At 42.1% G+C, this 23,927-nt stretch overlaps 1 protein-coding gene across 6 annotated transcripts in view; it reads right to left on the reverse strand.

The window, feature by feature from the left end:
- The window catches only part of tbc1d32 (TBC1 domain family, member 32), a 55,049-nt gene that overhangs the window by 12,326 nt on the left and 18,796 nt on the right, over positions 1-23,927 (reverse strand). For 2 of the 6 annotated variants that reach the window (XM_040160696.2, XM_078093019.1), the window contains exons 22-30: positions 23,717-23,836; positions 23,364-23,452; positions 18,632-18,754; positions 17,021-17,129; positions 15,396-15,489; positions 15,192-15,317; positions 11,530-11,613; positions 5,210-5,279; positions 4,053-4,168 (exon numbers count right to left, since the gene is read on the reverse strand). In XM_040160696.2, the coding sequence (XP_040016630.2) occupies positions 4,053-4,168; positions 5,210-5,279; positions 11,530-11,613; positions 15,192-15,317; positions 15,396-15,489; positions 17,021-17,129; positions 18,632-18,754; positions 23,364-23,452; positions 23,717-23,836 (931 nt within the window). Of the gene's footprint in view, positions 1-71; positions 214-3,199; positions 3,330-4,026; positions 4,169-5,209; positions 5,280-11,529; positions 11,614-15,191; positions 15,318-15,395; positions 15,490-17,020; positions 17,130-18,631; positions 18,755-23,363; positions 23,453-23,716; positions 23,837-23,927 lie in introns of those variants that run through there. The other 4 variants (XR_013453330.1, XM_078093022.1, XM_078093021.1 and 1 more) reach the window with 4 other exon arrangements.

Below are 23,927 nucleotides of genomic sequence, written 5' to 3' on the forward strand. Positions count from 1 at the left end.
GTAAGCTATCCAGCCTGGTCCACATAATATCTTTCCTTTGACGAATGGCGAGTTGAGTTTTGTCTAAAGCCAAAAGAACTGCTTTCGAACAGGTGACAGGGAAACACACCTGAACAACAACAACCCTAAATATATGTGGCAGCCTATCTAGAATGCCTCAAGCAACCAAAGAAGGAGCGCCCCGTCATGTGTTCGAACAGTTTACCAGATGATGTCACGGTGTGGTTCACTTCATGTTATATTTTGTAGTTTTCTGCCACTTGTGTCCCCGGGTAACTTCACTTCCTGCCTTGTCCCGTTGTCCCCTGTGATTGTCTAATAGTTTCCACCTGTGTCCAATCACCTGCACCTCCCTTGTGTATTTAAGCCGTGTGTCTCCTGTGTCACTTGTCGCGTCATTGTCTTTTGCCACGCATGTCCTGTTCTTGTCTTTCGCCTCCGTAGGTTCTTGCTTGTGTGTTTTTGCCCCTTGGCCTTTTGGATTTTGGACCTTTTGATTATTAAAGTCTTTTGTTTTGGAAAAGTCTGCGTTTGAGTCCTGCCTTCCACCCCCAACCCTGACAGAATGACGCGACCAAGGGACTCAGCAGACCCGCTGCCAGACTACGGCCCGGACTACTTGGACGTAAGAAGTCCCTTCTGGCAGCGGAAAACGAATTTTGTTTTTGGTCCCAGGAGCTATCAGCTCGCCTGCCTCGAGCTCCGGGACCTCCTTAACCCAAGGAGGAGCAAGCGGAAGAAGCGCTCTCCCGTTCCCGCTGGGCCGCCGCGGCGCTCTCCCGTTCCCGCTGGGCCGCCGCGGCGCTCTCCCGTTCCCGCTGGGCCGCCGCGGCGCTCTCCCGTTCCCGCTGGGCCGCCGCGGCGCTCTCCCGTTCCCCGACTCTGTCCTCGGACCCCGACTCGGCCAGTCCCAGCTCCGAGACTCTTGGCTCCGACCCCGACTCGGCCAGTCCCCGCTCCGAGACTCTCGGCTCCAACCCCGACTCGGCCAGTCCCCGCTCCGAGACTCTCGGCTCCAACCCCGACTCGGCCAGTCCCCGCTCCGAGAATCATGGCCCCGACGCCCCCAGTCCCCGCTCCGAGAATCATGGCCCCGACGCCCCCAGTCCCCGCTCCGAGAATCATGGCCCCGACGCCCCCAGTCCCCGCTCCGAGAATCATGGCCCCGACGCCCCCAGTCCCCGCTCCGAGAATCATGGCCCCCAGTCCCCGCTCCGAGAATCATGGCCCCCAGTCCCCGCTCCGAGAATCATGGCCCCCAGTCCCCGCTCCGAGAATCATGGCCCCCAGTCCCCGCTCCGAGAATCATGGCCCCCAGTCCCCGCTCCGAGAATCATGGCCCCCAGTCCCCGCTCCGAGAATCATGGCCCCCAGTCCCCGCTCCGAGAATCATGGCCCCCAGTCCCCGCTCCGAGAATCATGGCCCCCAGTCCCCGCTCCGAGAATCATGGCCCCCAGTCCCCGCTCCGAGAATCATGGCCCCCAGTCCCCGCTCCGAGAATCATGGCCCCCAGTCCCCGCTCCGAGAATCATGGCCCCGACGCCCGCAGTCCCCGCTCCGAGACTCATGGCCCCGACGCCCCCAGTCCCCGCTCCGAGACTCATGGCCCCGACGCCCCCAGTCCCCGCTCCGAGACTCATGGCCCCGACGCCCCCAGTCCCCGCTCCGAGACTCATGGCCCCGACGCCCCCAGTCCCCGCTCCGAGACTCATGGCCCCGACGCCCCCAGTCCCCGCTCCGAGACTCATGGCCCCGACGCCCCCAGTCCCCGCTCCGAGACTCATGGCCCCGACGCCCCCAGTCCCCGCTCCGAGACTCATGGCCCCGACGCCCCCAGTCCCCGCTCCGAGACTCATGGCCCCGACGCCCCCAGTCCCCGCTCCGAGACTCATGGCCCCGACGCCCCCAGTCCCCGCTCCGAGACTCATGGCCCCGACGCCCCCAGTCCCCGCTCCGAGACTCATGGCCCCGACGCCCCCAGTCCCCGCTCCGAGACTCATGGCCCCGACGCCCCCAGTCCCCGCTCCGAGACTCATGGCCCCGACGCCCCCAGTCCCCGCTCCGAGACTCATGGCCCCGACGCCCCCAGTCCCCGCTCCGAGACTCATGGCCCCGACGCCCCCAGTCCCCGCTCCGAGACTCATGGCCCCGACGCCCCCAGTCCCCGCTCCGAGACTCAGATTCCCTCCCTCCCGCCCTCCCGTTGGTAATTTGAGGGCCGTCTGGGATCCGGCCCTTAAGGGGGGGGCTATGGGGTGGGTTATGGGGGGGGCTGAGCCGACGACGACTGCGGAGGTGTTCCGTGTCCCCGAGCCGACGACGACTGCGGACGTGTTCCGTGTCCCCGAGCCGACGACGACTGCGGACGTGTTCCGTGTCCCCGAGCTGGAGCCGCCGACGACGACTGCGGACGTGTTCCGTGTCCCCGAGCTGGAGCCGCCGCCGACTACTGCGGACGTGTTCCGTGTCCCCGAGCTGGAGCCGCCGCCGACTGCTGCGGACGTGTTCCGTGTCCCCGAGCTGGAGCCGCCGCCGACTGCTGCTGACGTGTTCAGTGTCCCCGAACTCGAGCCGCCGCCGACCCCCCCGGAGGGTTCCCGTGTCCCCGAGCCTGCCATGCCAGAGACGTTCCGGAGCCGGCCAAATGACCGTCCGCCGGGCCGACCACCGGAGGCTCCCCGGCAGTGTGCCTATCCGCCAGGCCGACCCCCAGAGGCTCCCCGGTCGCCTGGCCGCCCGCCGGGCCGCCCGCCAGAGTTTCCTGGGTGGCCCGACCATTGTCTCTGGTTTCCCTCCCCCCCACCCCTTGTTTCGCTCTAGTGTGAGCCGCCTGGAAGTCGGCCCTTAAGGGGGGGGGGTACTGTCACGGTGTGGTTCACTTCATGTTATATTTTGTAGTTTTATGCCACTTGTGTCCCCGGGTAACTTCACTTCCTGCCTTGTCCCGTGGTCCCCTGTGATTGTCTAATAGTTTCCACCTGTGTCCAATCACCTGCACCTCCCTTGTGTATTTAAGCCGTGTGTCTCCTGTGTCACTTGTCGCGTCATTGTCTTTTGCCACGCATGTCCTGTTCTTGTCTTTCGCCTCCGTAGGTTCTTGCTTGTGTGTTTTTGCCCCTTGGCCTTTTGGATTTTGGACCTTTTGATTATTAAAGTCTTTTGTTTTGGAAAAGTCTGCGTTTGAGTCCTGCCTTCCACCCCCAACCCTGACAGATGAGCTCAATCCCTTTTATGCTCTTTGATCTCAACAAAGAGTCGGTAGTAGAGTCTGCCCAACCTCCAGAGGACCAGCCATTCTCTGTATTCACAGCAGTTGTAAGGGAAAATCCTGATGAGAGAGAATAGGAGTAAAGAGTGACTCAAAGTAAAGCCGCAGGGTCTCATTACATCCATGGTTGTGTATCGAGAACATGTGCAAACCACCTTACGCTGTCCTCACTGATGAATTCAACATATCACTGTCACCGGAGAGGGTTCAAAACAGACAACAACTAAGACGACTGCGCTCTACTCCGAAGGACTGGTTCTCCAGCACATCATCAACAACACCAACAAAAAACCCACATAGCACGCAACTCCCAACCGTTTCCACAAAGGGCAAACAGATACACAGAAGATGTCTTCTCCACTCGAATGCGACCTCATCTAGAAATATCTACACCACAATTTGCTCACACAATCTCCCCCATGAAACAGAGCTTGTGAAACTCACTCTCCAAGTGGTTATAAGACTTCCTCCCAATCAACCGCAAGAAGCAAGAACAATGAACCAGGCAACATCAATAACACCAAGCACCCGATTGATGATTTTAGATAAAAGGAGCCAAAGATGCAGACCTCTGTTAATCTGTTTTATATTTGTGGAGTCTTTATCTCTACTGAGTGTTTTCATGTTCGATTTCCCACACACAAAAAGAAACATTCTGGAGGAGAGAGGAGGTCTATCAATGGCTATTTAGGATACAAGGAGTAATATAATCCGCATTCGAAAATGTACAAAATTAAAGAATGGGGGAATACCTCACCCGTGTCAAGAGTCTATAAAGGATACTTAGTTCTGAAGCGGTTTTGACTTTCTGCGTGGACAAGAAGATCTTAATATGCTTCATTAGCAGAGTGGAGGCATTCACAGCATCGTCTGCCAGTAGCTTGAGATCGCTGCCATACCTGTAGATAAAAGAAAAGAGGGGGACTCTTATGTGTGTATGTTGTATGTTTCCGTGCCACAGATTCTGTGATTGTTTTTTTTACCAGTCAAATGTCATCTCTGCACCTTTTGAAGGGACTAAACCACGAGTTCTATAAGGTACAAATGAACTACACAGCCTCTCAATTGCTCATTACAAACAAAATCACTGTGTCCTGTATTTTCTATGAATCCCCCACAATAACACAATGGGATTTAATATTAAAGAGACAACAAAACACTTAGACTTCCGGCAAAGACACAGAAGTAATCATCAAAATGGTCTTCCACAAACTAAAAGTGGTCTGTTTTGAATTTTGTTCTGTCAGTTTAGCGAATGTAAACATAAGACATCTTCTAAAACGTATCTAGAAAGCTCCCTCTTGGGGATTTTACAAAAAAAATGTTTTGTAATGTTTCAATGTTCAGTGTTTGTTGTAGGACAAAAAAGAGCAGTGTGCGAGCAGTAACTCAGCCAGAGGGTCAAGTAATGAGAAAATAAAGAGCAGACTAGATAGTGGACACGGGCTGAAACATTTAGGTGAAAACAGAACAGCAGGAGAACCCTTCCACACCTTCCACAGGTGTTGGGGTCTAATGCTCTGCTGGAAATGGTTGAGGTGAATCTTATTATTTCTCTGTACACAGCTGCACCCAGTAGCCCCTTGTGGCCTTTACACAGCCTGTAGGGGGCTACTGAACCTGGAAAACCGCTAACGTCCCTTCTTGTTGCACTCCATTTCAATCCAGTCTATCTAGATAATATTTTTTTTTCCTTCAACATTGACCTTTTCATTCCTAAAAAAGAAGCAACCCCTTTCCTCTGTGACTGAGGGATTGAAACCAGAACCTGAGGCCAGATGCACTTTATCTTTATGTGCCGCATTGGGGAGCAGGCTCTCACTGTGAGCTCTGCTGTCCGACTGAAATGACACTTTTAAATTAATGATTGAAGTAAACTGTTTTAGAGTTAGTTTTAATATTGAGCCTGAGATAGAAAAAACACCTATAGCTATGCATACCTGAGACAAGTGTTGATTCCCAGCTGCTCCACAGAAGATAACACAACACGCGTTACATTCTTCTCCTCTGCTGTAAAACAAAGAAATTAAAAATCAGATGTATTTAATACCAAGCAAAGCAATACCCAGAGAATATAAGCATATGGCTTAATTTTTTGGCGGAACAACACTCCCTGGACATCAGTAACGTTACCACTGCAGAGAATCAATAAACATAAGAACGTATTATGTCTCACACTACGGGTTTGATGCTGTGTGTGTTCATTGTTGGCAGTTTGACAGTGATTCTTTGCCATTTAATTGTGATGTTTGTGAGATAGTGTGGCATCAAGGTGACTCAGGTCATTTTACTGTCGCTCAGCCACGGGTAATTTCACCACCGCTTTCTTTTTGAGGAGTGTAGTGTACTTTTGGAAGAAAACGCAGCGTGAAATGTTGGCCCCTGTGAGAAGGCCTTTTATCGCAGGACTTTATCTGTGGAGCAGGAATCGGCTGCAGCTGAAAAGATTGCAGCAGGGCAGCTTTAGATCCACATGCCACAGCTTTGTACAGATTGTCAAGCTATCAGTCTTACCAGCTGCTCTCATGGGCTCCTTGTTAGCCCCATTAAGTGTGCAGAATCATAAAAATATATATTAGTTTTTGGAGTTACGGTTGTAATTGCGAGGAGAGAGCGATGAATAAAGCAATAACTTTGGGAGCACTGATATTTTGTTTTGGAAAATGTTTCCACTGCTTCCTAGCTATGGGGAAAAGGAATATTATTACATTTTTGATAATGGATCCCCTGCTTCAGACAGGCTTGTATGGATAATACTTTTTCTATTAATTATCAAAATCTTCTCATCTCACTAAAAATTAAGTGGCACAGAAAACCTCAAATCCAATTTACAGACTAATGGTGCAGAAATATGAGAGGGAAATAATAATACGGTGCCTGTAATCTACATATCAAAGTGATAAATCCGTTGAAAAACCGGAGCAGAGCAATATGGAAGAATAACAGGCAATCAATTCTTGCATTAATTGATAGAAAATAGCTGGTGACAGAGGCATGAAATACTGCCAGAACAACTAGTGCCGTATTTTCTCTCATCACATATTAACATCTCTATAAACCTCTTGCTGATGGCAATTACTGTCTGATGAAGATGAATGCTCTCTTATTGTACATATTACCTCCCTCGCAAATTCTCTCCGCTCCTGGCCTTTCAGTCATACCAAGATAAAACAGCTGTTTCCTAAATTAAGAATGAGGTTCAAAGTCCTGAAGGTGATCTGTATCTGCAGGTCCATGACAACTAAACAAACATAATATCCTGGTGTGGGTTGTGATTGAAACCTTCAGAAAAAGCCAATAAGTGGAGCTTGCAACCATAACCGATTTTTTTGCAAGAAGTTACAAGCCAAAGATGCATTGTATTGTCTAAGCTTAGTCTGGTACCATATGTTTACCTTAACCATACAACGCTGAACATGAAGGGAGAGACCATTGGAGTGGAATGACGGCCTTTTAGTTTTGACATCTGCAGACCCGCTACGCAGGACATCGCTGACCCTGCAGGACATCTGGAACTACGTATACACTGTCCAATCACTCACTCAAAGTCACACACTTTGTCAACTTTATTGAAAGCGTGTGCGTTACAATTCTGATGGGTAAAATCTACAACCAGCCACTTCCATAATTTTTTTTGCTCTGAATTTGGTTAAAAGAAAAAAAAGAAGGTGATGTAACCAAAAGCAGAATGTACTAAGGAATCTATTTAAAGGAGGATTCATACAAGAAAGTGTAAATATCAATCTGATGTGTTAAGATATGACAGTCAGTCTTTGTTTCCCACCATCCAATTTCAACAGGCAGCTAAAATAATGAGATTGCTTGACAGCTGCCTTCAGTAGTCGGGCCATGGAGGGTGAGGAGATACAACTGAGAACAGTGAACTGACAAAGGTTAATACTTTCCAAATGAATCCGCTCCCTCCATACAATGGGAGCACCCATATAGGGGAGACTGTAGTCAACCTCAATCAAACACTAGAGGAGCCCACTAACACCCGTTAACCCCCGCTGCACACACACACACTCTCTCGCACACAAATGGGACTGAGAGAGCAGAATTCAACGACAGCCATGACAGCTGTCTGGGGTCCTCATAGACTATTAGGTGGTCGGAATGTTTGACGGAAGAAATGGGATAACAGTGCGTTTCTATGAAGTATAAAGTACATAAAATAAACTTCATTTCAAAGCAATGATAATATGGTGATTTCATGGTTGAAATCCATTGTAATTCTCCAGGCTATTCTTAAACGTACGGACAGAGTCATATTTGAGCTGTTTGGTTTGTGACTTATTGCCAGAAGACAACAGCAGACATGTGAGTGAGAGTTAATGAGTGCCAGAAAGAGTTTGTTCCATTTAAGAGTCCAGTCGTGTTATTTAATGGAAATAGTTGAATGTCTAGCAAGACAGGATCGAGGTTGAGAATGTAACCTCATGTATATATAATCACGATTCTGTGACATCACAACTAGTTTGGAAAATAATCATTGTCCAGGATGCAGCAAGTGCGTGTACATCAGATAGACGTTATAGACATACAAACTATTTAGAGACTGGTCATCAGTCATCAATCTAATGTCTGGAGTGTTTAATATTAATACAATTTAGTAAATTAAATGTGATTAGCATTTCAGCATTTAAAACATGAATGTCATAATGTGTAAATATAAAGTGCTTTGAGTAAACTTAAATCATTTATCAAAACAAACACAAAGGAATGCCTCTGTGCTGATACTGATAAAAGATATGAAATACACTGTGGGGAGGCATTCAAATCAAATCAAAATCAAATGGAAAAATGTTACATCATTATTGGAAAAGTGCCCGTGCAGTGCCCATTTGGTGTTTGGCCATTTAGCGCTTCACTCAAATGCACAGTTTGGGTCTCAATAAGGATAACATGCCGGAGTTGGTAAATCCCTGAAACCCACCATCGCTGCGGTTATTGTGCGAATGCGTATTGCAGACACATATTAGTAAGGTTATCAATTAACTAAGTTTGTTCGCGCTGGATACTCTAGTGTGAATAGTCATACATAATAGTAGGACTGCAACTAACGATTATTTTGATAATCGATTAATTGGCCGATTATTAATTTGATTAATCAATGAATTGGATAAAAAAAACAGCATTAAAAAACAGCAAATAAAAAGCTTTAATTTCCAACCCTTTAGTCTAAAACAGAACTGCAAATTCACGTTGCAAAAATACTTCAGAAACTACATGTTGCTCCTTGAACATAATACATTTAAAAAAAAGAAAAATGCTAATCAGAAAATGTAACAGGATTTGTTTTAACATCAGAACATGTTCTCTATACTACACTCACAAACTCTCACTCACAAACACACCCCCATGTTCACTTGAAGCTTAATCATTAAATTATTACCATCATTGTAGTTCAAGTTAAGTAATGTAAAATGGCATTTGTAAATAAATGCATTAGAGGCTTCTTAGTTAGCCGCGCTGGTTTAATGGATCAGTGTCTCCCTTTACAGGCATAACATCAACTACCGTATAACTCACAGTATGTGCGCAAGTGCTAGACTACCGTATATGACAGCATTAAACAAACACAAATAGGCCTATATTTGTCAACAATAACCGATATGGGACAAAGCACAAAATACAAGATTGAAAAATGAATGGTCAAAAAGAGGCGAGTAAATAATAACGTGTCTTAGTCCTGCGAACTGCTTTACTGTTTTTATTAGCAAGCTAATGCTAGCTTGATCAGCTGGATGACGAGTAAACACGGGTCAAAACGGGACGACGTGGTGTTTCCGTGACAAGTTACGTCGACTTTGCATATTTTGCCATTGACACACTTTCAGGGCTCTCACGTGTCACGCATCGAGCGTGACAGTCAGTCATTTCGGTCTTTTTCAATTCATGGTTCTAAAAGTCTTGCATGTGTTGCAGAGCAATTCACCGCCAGAACAACAGGTGGAGTAACGTGTTCCTGTTGAAGACGACCTAAAGAGTGACGTCTTTGTGTGTGGAAGTCGTTGGTTTGTTTATTTATTTATCATATATTATTGCCCCGTGCATCGCCACTGCTGCTTTTCATCGCGTACACATTTGTCCCTTATTTTCCTCCACAACTTTGTGCACTTCTCGACCGGCAAACCGACGTTTGCGGAGATCTCCCTCCATGAATCAGAGGCCATTTGCGTGTCCTTATATGACGGGTTGTAGAAGTAGTCATATTTACGCATTTCTTCCGACAAAAGCTCTTCAATCTGATCTGTTCACTCGTAAACATTCTTTGTTTTAATAATGGCGGTATTGGACTATGAAAACGGAAATGTGAGATTCCATAAAGGATGTAGTTAGCAGACCAATGGCAGCCTTGTGCGCTGCGGGAGGCTTTTGTCGCTTTCGACGGAAGCCTAGAAAAATGGGTCGACGCACGCAAGGAGGTGTGAAAAGGCACGCAAGGGACACGCAAGGGGGTCTTGCGTCTGCGTTTCAAGTCAAGTCAGGGAGAAGCAGCTGCCCATGTTATTTGCTTATTTCATCAACAGTCATCTCCAAAATCTTGAATATATGCATTGAAATTGTACTGACTTCTTGGTGATCTCTGCACTTGGGTTAATCCATTCCAGCATTTAAGAAGTCTCATTATCATAATTAATCGTAATATTATGAATCAGTTCCAAATGATTGCACAGACATCAATACATTATTTTAGCAGGGGCACAAAGCATTGTTGAATCAATTATAAATGTTATGCTTATTATTTCCAATGATGACATCCTTTAGAAATGTATGATTATTTACACTAATACAGCAGGTAGTTTTGTAAACTACTAAACATAAAGGAAAAATTCAATTTATTCAGGGAACACTTGCTACTGGTAATTTATTGCTGCCTGTGAGAAGTAGTACTAGCAGCTCACACCTTTCTGTTGATGTGGTTTACAGCAAAAACTGTTTTTTGGGTGAAGGGCATGATATTATTGTCTGTTTCTAACTGTATCTTGCAAAACAAAAATGAGACAGAAATATGCAATTAGTGCTTCAGTAGGAAGGGTTTTCTGGGTATTCGCTAATTAGGAGCTTTTTTTTCTAGCTGCCATCACTCTGATCAAGCTGTTTAGCCCCATGGCTACAAAACAAGCCAACCTACTGATATCATTTACGCGTTTGATATGGGAAACATAACACATTACAACCTTGGGTAAAACACTGCTCTGAATACTTGGAGGAATTTCTCCACTTTTACAACCGTATACCAGCTCATAGGGACCGTCCCTGACTCCCACACAACAAGAGGTGTGTCAACAATATTCAGACCTTCAACATGAGAGCTCCAATCCACAGAATGTCGACTAAAAACATTCCTACAGTTGTGTCCTTCCTAACTAAGGAATTCATTAAATCTGGTTGCAAAAATACACACAAGAAATTAAAACATTACTAATATAGACATAAAGACAAAGATCCTGCCGACCTGCAGACAACTAAATGTTGAGGTTGAAGCCATCAAACTTTTAAATGCTCCTTTAACTTCAATAATATGTACTAGCACTTTCTATATGACACATGTCTATAATGAATCATAAGAATAACTATAATTAATTTTAATCTGCACTTTATACATATAGTTTTAAGCGCTCAATTGTTACATTAGTGTATAACAAATATTATACATTAAGAAGCATTTGACAAAGACAGAAGGTAAACTATCATAACAATTAGAAGATTTAAGAATAAGATTCTTATATTAATGATTTTATTTTACTTCACATAAAGCAAACAATTATTGTAACTTATAACAACTTGCAATGTTTACAACCTGTTTATTTAAAGAACCCAATCCCCATTTCAGCAATATATAATCACATTTATAGTACACGCACAGTAAGATTATGATGTAATACAGTTATAGGAATTCCGATACACACTATTTAACAAACAGAAACGTCAATGAGATATCAAATATTATATTATAAAATGTGGTTTTAATAATGATGATTGTTATAAAGAATATTGTTTTTCTTGTGCTCATAACTACAATTAGACATAAGTAGATCAGATTAAAGCAGCTGTATTTTTCATACATTTTGGAAGTCGCCGTCATATAAACTGTTACTTAAAGGATAATTGTCATTTTCATACCTCAAAGTAACAACCAGGACAGGGGAGAAAAATATTGATGTCCCATGTACAAGGATTACTTCACTACTCCCCAGAGCGACCTTCGTTTATCTTATTTTAAGTTCTCAAAGTATTGCTCTTCTTCACTGACCTTTGTACTCAGCCGGAGGGAAGAAGCACTCTGCGGAAGAGTTGGATAGATGGGCCACAACCTTCTCCAGAAGGTCAGCCAGCACTGAAGATAGAAAAAAATACACTAAACAAAAGGTATGCTATTACATCCTAAATTCACAGAAAATACTATTTAAATTCAAATCCTTCACTTCCGACTATCTATAGAATGTGGAAAATATCCTGTCATATAAACTTCGACAGTCAGCAACCCTATTTTAAAGAAAGTGGTCTGCAAAACACATTTCCTGTGAACACATTCATGTGAGCATGGTTGATGTAGCAATGTAGCGGACTCATTGTCATACAAGAAAGGCCCAAAAGCCCCACAGTCCAAATGTCGCTTCAGAAATTAAGCAAGATTAATTATTTACAGATAGAAGTCAAACAGAGAAGATCGTGGTTCAATAATAGCACTACTTCACTATGTAAACGTGCACCCTTTCGTATGCGATGACAGCATAGCTTTTAGTGTCATAACACTGCAGTGCAATTAAGATCTACATGCATGAATCAAAGGGAAACACAGTGATGGGCATTTTGGTAAGGTAATACAACACAGTCTTGGATATTCTCCCTAGTGAATCTAACAACACACATTGCCGTACACTTTTATCTTGTCCTGTCTTCCCCTGTGATTGTCTGTCATGTCATGATTGTTTCCAGCTGTTTCCAATCACCTGCACCGCCCTACTATATTCGTGTTTCTACAGTTGTGGTCAAAAGTTTACATACACTGGTAAAGAACATAATGCCATGGCTCTCTTGAGTTTCCCGTTATTTCTACAAGTCTGATTTTTCTCTGATAGAGTGATTGGAACAAATACTTTGTCACAAAAAACATTCATAAAGTTTGGTGCTTTATTAGGGGCTAACATAAAAAGTGACAAAATATGCTGGGTCAAAAATATGCATACAGCAACATGAATTAGCAATTTTAGTGACTTAGAAAGTTGTGTCAATGAAATGAGCTTCATAGCATGGCCTTTTACCTTCTTGTGAGTGATTATGAGTGATTACAGCTGGTGACGTCTCTGAGGCCATTTAAATAGGGATCATTGGATACAAACGCTCAGCATGGATCTAAAAAAGCGAAGCATTGACTTGAACAAGTCCATGCCAAGCCAATGGAACTGGTGGTTTACAGAGAGTAAATGAGATAATGAAGGAGGAGGATTACCTTCAAATTCTTCAAGATAACCTAAAATCATCAGCCCGAAGGTTGGGTCTTGGGCGCAGTTGGGTGTTCCAACAGGACAATGACCCCAAACACACATGAAAAGTCGTAATAGAATGGCTAAATCAGGCTAGAATTAGGGTTTTAGAATGGTCTTCCCAAAATCCTGACTTAAATCCCATTTAGAACATGTGGACAATGCTGAAGAAACAAGTCCATGTCAGGAAGCCATCAAATTTAACATGTAACCAAATATTAGCACTGCTTTATGTATATTTTTGACCCAGCAGATTTGATCACTTTTTCCATTAACCCATAATAAAGTCATAAAAGCCCCAAACTTCATGAATGTTTTTGTGACAAAGAGTGATTGGAACAGATACTTCTATCAGAGAAATATCGGACTTGTAGAAATAACTCCAAGAAAAGCCAAGAAAGCCATGACATTATGTTCTTTGCAAGTGTATGTAAACTTTTGACCACAACTGTATTAAGGCCACACTTCTTGGTACTAATAGTCATGTCCTCCAAAACTTGCACATTCACGCCAATATTTAAAATAACAGTACTGTTGCAGGTCCTTTTGAAGGGACTGCATGGCAATAATTCATTCCACTACAATGCATTTTGATTTACTTTTTACCTGTCACAGCTGCTAACGACTATTGGTAACCACTTTCTTCTCAGAATTTGACTTTGGCTCGCCTCCAGTTGACTTCTAACATTTAACAATGATGAATCCAATCTGGTTCTGTACTTGAAAAGGACTCTCTTCTCAAGTGGCATTAGGGGAAGGCAAGGTATTTCATAAAATACGAATGTATTAAAAACATTTAACATACATTAACAGTCAATGAGATCATTCAATGGGCTAAATGTTGAAATGAAAAAATGGTTTACATTAATCCTGCTTTGTGTTAGCGAAGCTCTCCCCTTGCCTCTTTTGCCTCTATTACTTATACGTCAACATAAAACCAAATTAGGTTCATGCAACTGCTTATACATACAACAATGAAATATGCATTGACAGCAGTTGAGCCAGATAAGAAAACATAAGCATCACAATGCAATCCAAAGACTGAGCGCAAGTAGACGCATCCAATTGGGAAATCAGTATGCTGACAAGATAGTGAGGTCCTGAACAGTTCTAATCATGAGTGCTTTGATGAAAAGATATATTTATTTAGTCATGTCTTAGAGTTGGAAGTGTGAAAACCTTTCAAGACACAAGTGATAATCAGTGTCTTTATATGCAGAGCTAGACACGAGTAATGTTCTGTCTTTTCTCTCTAGACAAGTACATTTTCAAGGAAGTTGATTAATTTAGATCTGAATAGATATAAATGCCACAATTTATTTCATTTATTGTTTAGTAAAAAGTTGAATGCCAGGTTTTGCATGGTTCATGGTCTGCCAAATAAAACAGGACTTCTGCAGTAGACGGAAGATTAAAAGATAATAAATCTTGATCATGGGCTCCCAGTGAAAAGTCTTGAAATGAGTGGCGTAGCACAGAGAGCGGGAGCCTTTACAGAGTTCGACACTCTACTGATAAAAGGGAGCAATCACTATGCAGTGCATGCATTACTGACGAGATTGTCAGCGCTCCTTCACTTTGAATGTATTTTACTTCTCCTTGAATCACAGGCAATTACTTCTATGTAAAAAAAAAAAAAAAAAAAGTGGGCATCAGTGCCGTTTTTGTAGTGACTATCAATGTCAGGGATGAGAAGTTCCCAAAAAGGTTTGTGGTAATCAGATCCATTCTCCCCCCCCCCCCCCCCCCCCCCCCACAAACAACAATGGGAGGAGGTTAAAAACTCATAATAGCCAAGACGAATGCATCTACACGTGAGTAAGCCGTCCATAGAAGAAAACTCCACAATATAGGGTCTGCCTTTGTGACGATGGCAGCTTAAGTTGTACTGGAATCACACTGAGATGATCCGTGATTCCCTTTCGCTTTAAGGCATTTCTACTTATTTACAAAGGGGAGCTGAGTTCATCTCTTCCCTGGCCAGTTTAAACAATGCATTTAGTGTGGGTGAGAGATAATTGAAATATATGAGTAAGGGAGTGGTGTGACTCACTCATGATAAAGGTTTTGTCTTGCATGCATGTACATATCATCCAGCGTGTTTGCGTTGAGTTATTAGCTTGCTAGCTGTTAACTGATGAAGTGGTTTCAAATCAGGGTTAACTTGTGCAAAAAATAAGGAATGAAATACTCCCTCAATCCCAACTTGTTTATCTCTCCTTCACTTAGTTTTAAACTGAAACGTTTTTTTCTTTTAGACGTTTTTTCTCAACTTTTCAAAATATTACATTTCTTTTGCCTTTTTTAATCATGCCGTAGTCATCCAACAGGTTATTTATCGAAACGGCAATAGTGTCTTAGATATATAATGAAAGATGAACGCTATGTTATCTTTGTGCTACTAAAAAGGTAAAAATTCCAAACTTACCCTTTCCAGTTAGGATGTTGGGTTTGGAGGTCATGGCTTTGGAGTACTGTGTGCGGCAGACCTCCATCCAGTTCTCCTCATTCTTCAAGTCTTTAGATAATGGCGGGAACGTACTGATCTCAGAGTCTGTATGGGGAAAAAACAACTATAGATATAGAAATCCTAATAATGCACCGTCACCATAGAAACCAATGTAACTCTTACCCGGGGAGTTATGATGGCTCTTTGTTGGGTTCAAAGTGTAGCAGTGGGGTAGAGGATAGCTTGAAAACATGGGCCAGGGATAAGAATCTTCTCCCTGGAATATGCAGATAAAGACATCAGATTAATCATTTTGGCCACCTCAATACCCTCTACTGCAATGCATTATTATGCAATTATGCAATATGCAAATAACCTGCAAGATTAATAATATTTGAATTGTTGTCTTAGATTTGTTTCTGCACCACTCTGAGTTGATAAATGCTTTGACTGTTTATGAGTTTGCTAGGATATTGATGTGTTATTACGTTGTATTGTTAATATTGGTTTCTAATTTTAAAAAATGTCAAGCTATGAACAGGGAAAGACGGTAAAAGACTTACTAATTAATGCAGTAAGAAATAATACTTTTGCGCAGAGCTAGCAGGAGTTATCAAATGTGTTTGTAAATTCATGCCATTTTATTATTCTTTATTTTTCGCTTCTTCTTTTCTTTGTAACCCACTATGATTTAGTCTAACATTTAGGGTATTTTGTAAATGCTAGCATGATTGCTTGTCATATATTTCTTTTAACTGTACTGTACCTACTGAGTCAGAGCACAACAGGTGACTTTCCAAAATAGTGTGCTCTAAATGTCACCAGGGTTTAGAAAGCAGTTCTGTTTATCCAATTTTCTGGAACTCTGCTGCTGTTGTAGCTAATAGAGTTGAATGCAAATACATAATAGAATCACAAAATATAACTTTAAAAAAATAATAATTTCAATCTTATTATATCTAATTATCTAAGATATATATATATCCAGATATATCCAACTAATCTAAGTATATTTCATTTATATTTAGATCTTCTCCCATTATGGTTAAAGTGTTTGTGTTTTTTCATAAACGTAAATCTAAAGAGGTAAAATGTGCAGTGGGACATTGTGACCGGTGCAGCCGTGCACAGGTCACAATGTGACCTTATAATATTTTTAGTCTTAATGTCCTGGTGAATGCGCCTTTTAGAATACTAAACTGTTTTTTAAAAACATGCAAAACTGCCTCACGTGGGATAACTCTGCCAACTGCCAACCAGTCAAGAAACAGTTTACATCCATATCTTACCAAAATGTCAACAATTTATCACCCTGCCAGCATTTGTATGAAAATGACAGTGTATGTATTATTCATGGCCAGTTTAATATTTTATCTTTGAGTCCATGTGGAAAATTCACGCACACGAGTGACACGCCTGTAGCTGTTTAAGAGAAAGAAAGTCAACTTTGGGAGGGAGGGGTTTTGGATAGGTAAAAAAAAAAAAGATTCACACAATTGTTTATCGTATGGAACGCAAGGTTTTACTGACCACATGTCAGATACGTTACAGAGTGTAATTATTTTAAGCCAAATCCTAACCCAGTAGTTTTGTTACCAAACTGAAGCGCCTTAATTCACACTGTTAACCAGGCACACATCTTACAATACTTTTCCAAGAGCACATTTCAACAACACATTTTCAGCTTCAATCCCAATGACTGAAAGCAAATTTTTACCTTTTGAAAACCAGCAGTACAATTCCAGAGAGGAACCATAGATATTAGAAATTCAAAAACAGGTAACAATAAAAAGTAGAACATAACTGACCTCTTGCAGTGCTCGAGGAGGAAGCTTTCTCTCAGACGGTCCTCCGACCACACTAACGCGAACCAGCACGTGATTCCTCTCCACCGATAAGTTGTCTATGATGAACTCCCTGAGGATGTTTGGTATGAAGGGGATTAGACAAAAAGTGTAAGAGATGGTGCAAAGGGAACCACAGAAGACAAAACAAACAACAACCCCATGCCTTAATATATCAAAAAGTTCTTGCATTGAGATTTGTGTGCTGTGGCGTCACTCCAAGATAAAAGAAAGACCTTTTAAAAATAAAGAACACTAGACTTGTTGTAGAATACATGTCCATCTTATTTGACATTACATTACATTAAAATGTTTTTGGTACACAAGGTCATGCCAATCAATTGACCATCCAGTTAACGCCACAAAACGTCCCCAATGATTGAACCTCATAACTTATTTGAGAAGTCTTCTAAAAGACTTTGGTGAGAGTTTGAAGCCTCTGAATGACGATATCATTACTGCAAGAAAAGTAAGAGAAGAGGAGGGAAGGTCTTATTGCTTAGAATTTTAGAGAAGATCATAGACTATTCGAATTACGGAAGCACTTCAGGGTCGAAGGGTGTCAGCCTTGGTGGATAGATCTTAGAGCTCGAGCAATTTGGACTTGCATTTAATAATAAAAGGAGAATATTTCCTTGCACAGTTCTCTTTTCACTCGCCTGTTTGCCACAAAATGTAATTTGCATACATTTCTTTGTGGATAAAAGAAGTCATATCACTCAAAAGTTCAAACTGCTGGGGTCAGATGAATGACTGCTTAGTAGTTTTGAGGATAGTGTGTGATCCTGATATAATTTAGTTAAAAAGGTCAGAGCAGAAAAAAATCATGAGGGCATATTAGTGACAACAAAATGTAGGACAAATAAATGAAAAGATAGGAAATAAGAAACAATTGAGCAGGAGTGAAGAGGAGGAACAGAAGATGATGTCTGTGGTGATGATGGCAAAGTGAGGGGAAGAAAGGGCACAGAAGGGAGATGGGAGAATAAATTAACAAGGCATCGTTCTCCAAAGAATTGCGCCAGGACTCAGACATGCACTGTGAGTTGGCATTTCAGGGCCATTTCCATTCATAACCAATAGCCATAGTTCTGCCAGCCATTACCAAGCGAGAGGGGCTCATGAAAACCCTCTTTCACGAGAGCCATTTTCACTGTCTTTCCGATTCATTTTATTTGTGAGAAGGCCAACAAACAAACAATTTCTTATCCTGAGCAATGATTAAATTTGAAAGTGCTCCATCACATCAGGAGGATGCACAGGCCTTTACTAAAGAAGAGAGAGAGAGTGAACGTGTGCAACACTCAGCGTGGACATATTTGAAATATCCAAATATTTGCAAAAACTTGCTTCCATTTAATCTGTCACCAGTAAAGTTAACTTTCTAGGAAAGGCTATCAGGGCCAAGCACAGAAGGCCTACTGAAGGAATTGTTTAAGAGAATACCCATTAATTTTCTTGTTCTAGTTCGATCATCAGCTCATGACAATGTCTTTAGAACACAAGTGAAATAAGGGTGCAGTTAGGCTAGCTTAGTACTACGATTGGAGGAAATACGCGTTTGTTGGTTCCTACCCATCATCTGTGTCCAGCTCCAGGACATTTTCCCTCTGGCTCTGCAGCAGCATGGAGCAGATGTTGTACTGGCTCTCCAGCAGCAGGAAGGAGTCCAGATTACTGCAGAGAACACTGAGCAGTCTGCAGCAACACAAACAAACAAAACATCAAAAATACAAAGGAAACAGGCTTTTTCAGGCAGTTCCAATGGTAATACAGTAGTACTACTGAACCATGCAGAAAAAGACTCCATTTGGATTGGTTGTCTATTTCCTCTGGCATCGCGTGTCTGCATTAGTCCTCACAATTATTCACCAGTTTACCGTAGCCAATCGTTAGCTTTGTTAAATGGAAACCCTTAGGAAAACGCGTCATGGTTCATTTTCAGTTGCTGGTAATGACACTAGGCTCAAGCTGTATTGTTGGACCCAACATTGTGTTTTAGTTCTGTGTATTATACGATCAAACGCCTGCAAAGAGGAAGGAATCCTCGGCTGCATTACTCCTTGTCACAGTGTTATTGGTCACAACTTTTGAATTAATTCTTTAGAAAAGAGATGTGTTTTTTCCAAATACCGGGGACCGGTTACAATAACGTTTAGAACAGAAGTTTGTGAATATAATATCCCTGAGCTCAAGGGTTCCTTTCGGAGCATTGCATTCAGCGTCTTAGGTTGTCTCATTGCTTAGTGTTTAGACTGAGGCTTTCTAAGTTTGGAGGTAGAGCGTAACCATAACAAATCATTATTTACTTAATAGACTGACGTTTAGGATGATTCAACTACTTTTGTTTGATATTGATCAATAACACAGTCTCTGAGCATCTTGTGCTTATGCCTTCATATGAATTGATATTTAAGTCATGCATGTCTGCATGTCTGTATATTAGGAACCATGGGTTTTGTTCATCGGGAATTTGCACATGCGTAGTATGGAATTACTTTTTAAGTTTTAGATTATTAACTGCCAATAGTTATTTTTCACAATAAGGCTTGAAAAGACAACAAATGCACATTGGAATGAACATGTCAGTTATTGTTACACCTTTAATTACACCTTTTATGAAATATGATTTCAACTAGCTGTGTATATGTGTGTGCCCTTATAGTGACACATTAGCCGTAGTGTTATGGGCTCTGCATGTTGTTTGCAGTTAGTCCTTGTGAAACACACCTCTCCTTTTAAGCAGCTGCTTCGTTTCCTGATGTGCTGTTTGACTGAGAGCTGTACTCAGTCATTCTAACAGCAGCACAGCAAGAGGCTGAGAGTCTGTCGGGCCTTCCGACCTATTGCTGTTTGAAACTAAGAAATGTGGGCCTGCTTCTAGTTAACAGGGCCTGCTTCTAGTTTATCTGCCATTTCTCCGATAGGCTTCTCTTCAAGGGGGAGCAATTAAGAGTTAGGTGTCTTGCTCAGGGACACGGGACATGGGCCAGCCGGACACGAACCACCAACCTTGCGGTTCCCAGCGCACCCTCTTTACCCCTGCACCACAACAACCCTGATAATGACTGCAATGATAGTTTGTGCTATTTTCATTTAGCCAGGGGAAACCATATGGATGGTTAGGGTTTGGAAAAACTACAATCCATCTGATTTGGGAGTTGTTGACATTAATGCTGAAAAGGACAACGACGTGAGTAATCGGCTTGCCAATATAAATGAAGATTAAGCTGCAGGATTTATTTGTCGTACCTGAGGGGAAATGAATTATCAAATTAATTGAGGAACTATTTGAGAGGCTTATATCATTCATACTCAAGAGGTCCTGCTGAAATCAATCCTCAGTTTGCAAGTTCTGCTTATTGGGTTCTAAATGGCTCCCCAATGACATCAAGACAGCAGAACGTCTATACATCTTCCAAACTAATAAACTCTCCTCTACTGACTATACCTTGACTAGTTAGCGCTGTAGTGGCACTTGAGATGGCATTTAATTATAGCAATTAGTTTAGTTTGACTTCCTTGAAGATTGGTTAAAAGCGTCAGCTAAACTAAATATGATGTAATTCCTATATAAATCAAAAAGAGACAAAATTGGTAACTACACAACTCCTTTACAAATAAAACTTTAATGATCTGCACATCATCAGGCAGCTGGAAACCCCCTGGCTGTGTATGCAAAGATCAATTAGAAGCTTCATTTGGGCCTCAACACTGCACACACCCAGCAACAACACCATGAAACGTTAGTACACAGTAGGGAGTTTTTTTCATCCATCACTGCAGAGCATAAAACAAATCAAAGTAATCCATTCCACTTTTTTGTACATTTCAGGGTGCTTTCACATCGGACTTGTTTTTCAACACAGAACAAAATTTTCCGAATCTATTCTAATCTAGTTCCCTTTGTCTCAGGAGGCGAGATAACAAAAACTGAACTCTCATGAGGTCGAGATGACTCTTAAACCTGCCACAAACTACTGTATTTTAGGTCTATGACTAAATGCATTTGTATTTGTCTGTGTATTTGGCTCTTGCATGTGAGGCTTTCACCTGAGAATATTATACAGAGGAAAAACAACTAAGGTAGCAAAACCAGTCAATTTATAATGAAACATTATGATGAAATCTTTTAACTTATCGGGCGATGCAAGAAAGTGGTCTTGGAAAATAAATTAAGCAAGTCACCAGTCAAACATTTTTTTAGATGCAATTTAGTACAATATTGTTTACTGCAGAGCTTAAATGAATTTTGTACAGTAGGGGGCACTGTTCTCCACGAAATACAAACATGGCCGAAGCACACAGTTTAAGCTACAAGCCAATTAGATACAGCTTTAAAAATAACAAATGGCACTGCTGCTACATGAACATCCGATTTAGGATGAAAGCTGCACCAAACCTCATACTGTAATAGATGTGTCAGAATAACTTCCAAGTATTCAATACATGGATGCACCTCAACTAGCTCTGCTTTCGGTGATGATTTATTGTGCTGAAAACATTTTACTGGTCTTTGGCGAAGCGCCCTCTGCAAGAATGATTGCAACAGGATGTCTCTCCGGCCATCAGACAAAATAATACAACCCCGAACTCTTGCTGTTGAGACATGAACCTGAATGTATTCACGATTTGTACATTTGCCACTTGGGGAGTTCCTTTAAAAGGCCCTGAAGACATATCATCTCAATGAGCCTCTTAGCATTAAGGAGACGGTTGTAATTGACGTCATGGTTTTGGTTATTATTTGGTTATGGAGTTGAACCTGAGCCATTTTCACTCTGCTAGTCTCAGTCAGACAATGGTGCTTTCACACAATCACATGCGCCAATCAGGATTTAGCAATACTCAAATCATTCACAGCTGTGGGTTTGTTCGCAATCATTCTCAATCATATCTGATCAAGCAGAGTTTTAGAGTTTAGCCGTTAATAAATATTACCCTGCTAATTTTCCTGGAAACTTTCTCTGGGATTCTTGCTTGTCGTTCAGTCATCAGCATTTAATGATATGAAGAAAAACGTACAATGTGGATTCTTTTGCAATATTATATCATGTGATGAAGTGAAAAATAACGCCCATTAAGCGACAGACAACTTTGACATGTTTCTTCCCACAGCTCTTCCTTCAGGCTGTGGATAAACCGATAAAAGAAAAAAACTGGCAGAATTATGTTATGCTGCGTTAAAAAGGATTCAACTATTGAGGTCACATTGGTCATGTGGGTTTGTATTGGATAGCGCCATCCCCCTGAAAGCAGTGTGTGCGTGCGTGCATGAGTGTGTATAGGCAAATAATAGTGAATGGTGAAGTGACTGTAAACCCAATTAATCAACTTGGCAAAAGACATCAGCACGGAATTAAATTTCCATTTATTTTACAGTCGCTTATAACTGCACCTTTTCCCGTGGAGGCGGATAAAGAGGGAAACTGAAATCAAACTGTGTGGGATCGTCAGACATCACCTTTTGCTGTTTTAATGGCCAACTACTTCCACAAATTTACTTAGCAGTTGTTGTTTTAAGGAAATTACACCCATACCTCAAAATGAGCATGATATTCCTTGGCTTTATTGAAATGCTAATTTTGTCAACCTAGCCGGAGGCACGGAGTGTACGTTTGTCAGTGAATCCATCAGTCTGGATGTCAAATGAATTGAGCATCTTGTTCCTTTCACTTGGCTTCTGGATGTTAATAGGAGTGGGCTGACTGACAGCCACTGACTGAGCGAGTGAGTCAGCAAGGCTCCAAACAAAGACAAAGCTATTGTGATTCAGAAAGCGATGCACAGCATCCACCAGAGCATTGTGTAGACAGCCATGACCCATAGCCAACCATGTATGTAAAAAAAAAACACCATCTTGCACAAACTGTATTATGTCTCCATTTTCAACACATTGGCATTCACAATAATCTTTCCAATACACACACAATACAAGGATGCAATTATTGTCATTTTACAGAACAGTTTTAACTAGCCTGACCTCAAATTTGAACCATAACACAACACTGGTGATAACTTTTAGAAGCAATTTCTTTACCCACTTCTCACTCAGCATAATGTCTGGTCTTCATAAATATAGAACACACACACCCAGCCCATCTTATTTCATTTTTATCCAGAGAAATCCTTTCATCAGCCTTTCAGAGCTGGGTAATCAAAGTATAAAGAAGCGCATGTCAGTCTGCCATTGCCGGAGGCTAAAGTGTGTGTACGTGCGTGAATGCGCGTTGTCCCCAGGTGCTAATCAGATTCCATGGGCCTCGCCACTGATGTTAAATGATATGGAAAGAAATATCAATCTCACCTCAGGCCGAATGTGTGAGACTGCTCGTAGTGGAACAGGGAATGAATCTTTGCATCTGAATTCACAGCAATCAGCCTGTCAATCAGATCCTGTGGAGTAAAAATGAAATACTGTCAAAATAAAAAAAACAACAGTTATAGTGCCAAGAGGAAAACTGTTAATGTTTACGATGTGTAAGGCGAAAAATGTACGTCAGCCTCAGTGTATTGGAGAATTTAGAAGGAGGCTTTTGTGAGGTAAAAAGAAACATGTGGGTGGTGGTTGAAGGCCAAATATAAAGTGCAAACATGCCCTCAGATGGCTTAAAGAGGCATTGCATGAAGTCTGGACCACACTGTGTAAAATACACGTACAGGAATGGAGGTTGGCATCTCTCTTAGGGTGTATTCACTCTTGTTGGCGAGAGGCTGGCGGCCTAGGAGCTCCCACACCGATCGGGAAGAGGAGAGTAGGTTGACAAATGACAGAAAGGACTGCAGAGACAGAAAAAAAGAGACAGAAAGAGAATTAAAGGGTTTGAGAAAGCAGTAAAAGAAATTGAACTCAAAATTTGATCACAACTTG

Source organism: Gasterosteus aculeatus, chromosome 18 (genome assembly GCF_964276395.1).
Source record: "Gasterosteus aculeatus chromosome 18, fGasAcu3.hap1.1, whole genome shotgun sequence".
Taxonomy (NCBI): Eukaryota; Metazoa; Chordata; class Actinopteri; order Perciformes; family Gasterosteidae; genus Gasterosteus; species Gasterosteus aculeatus.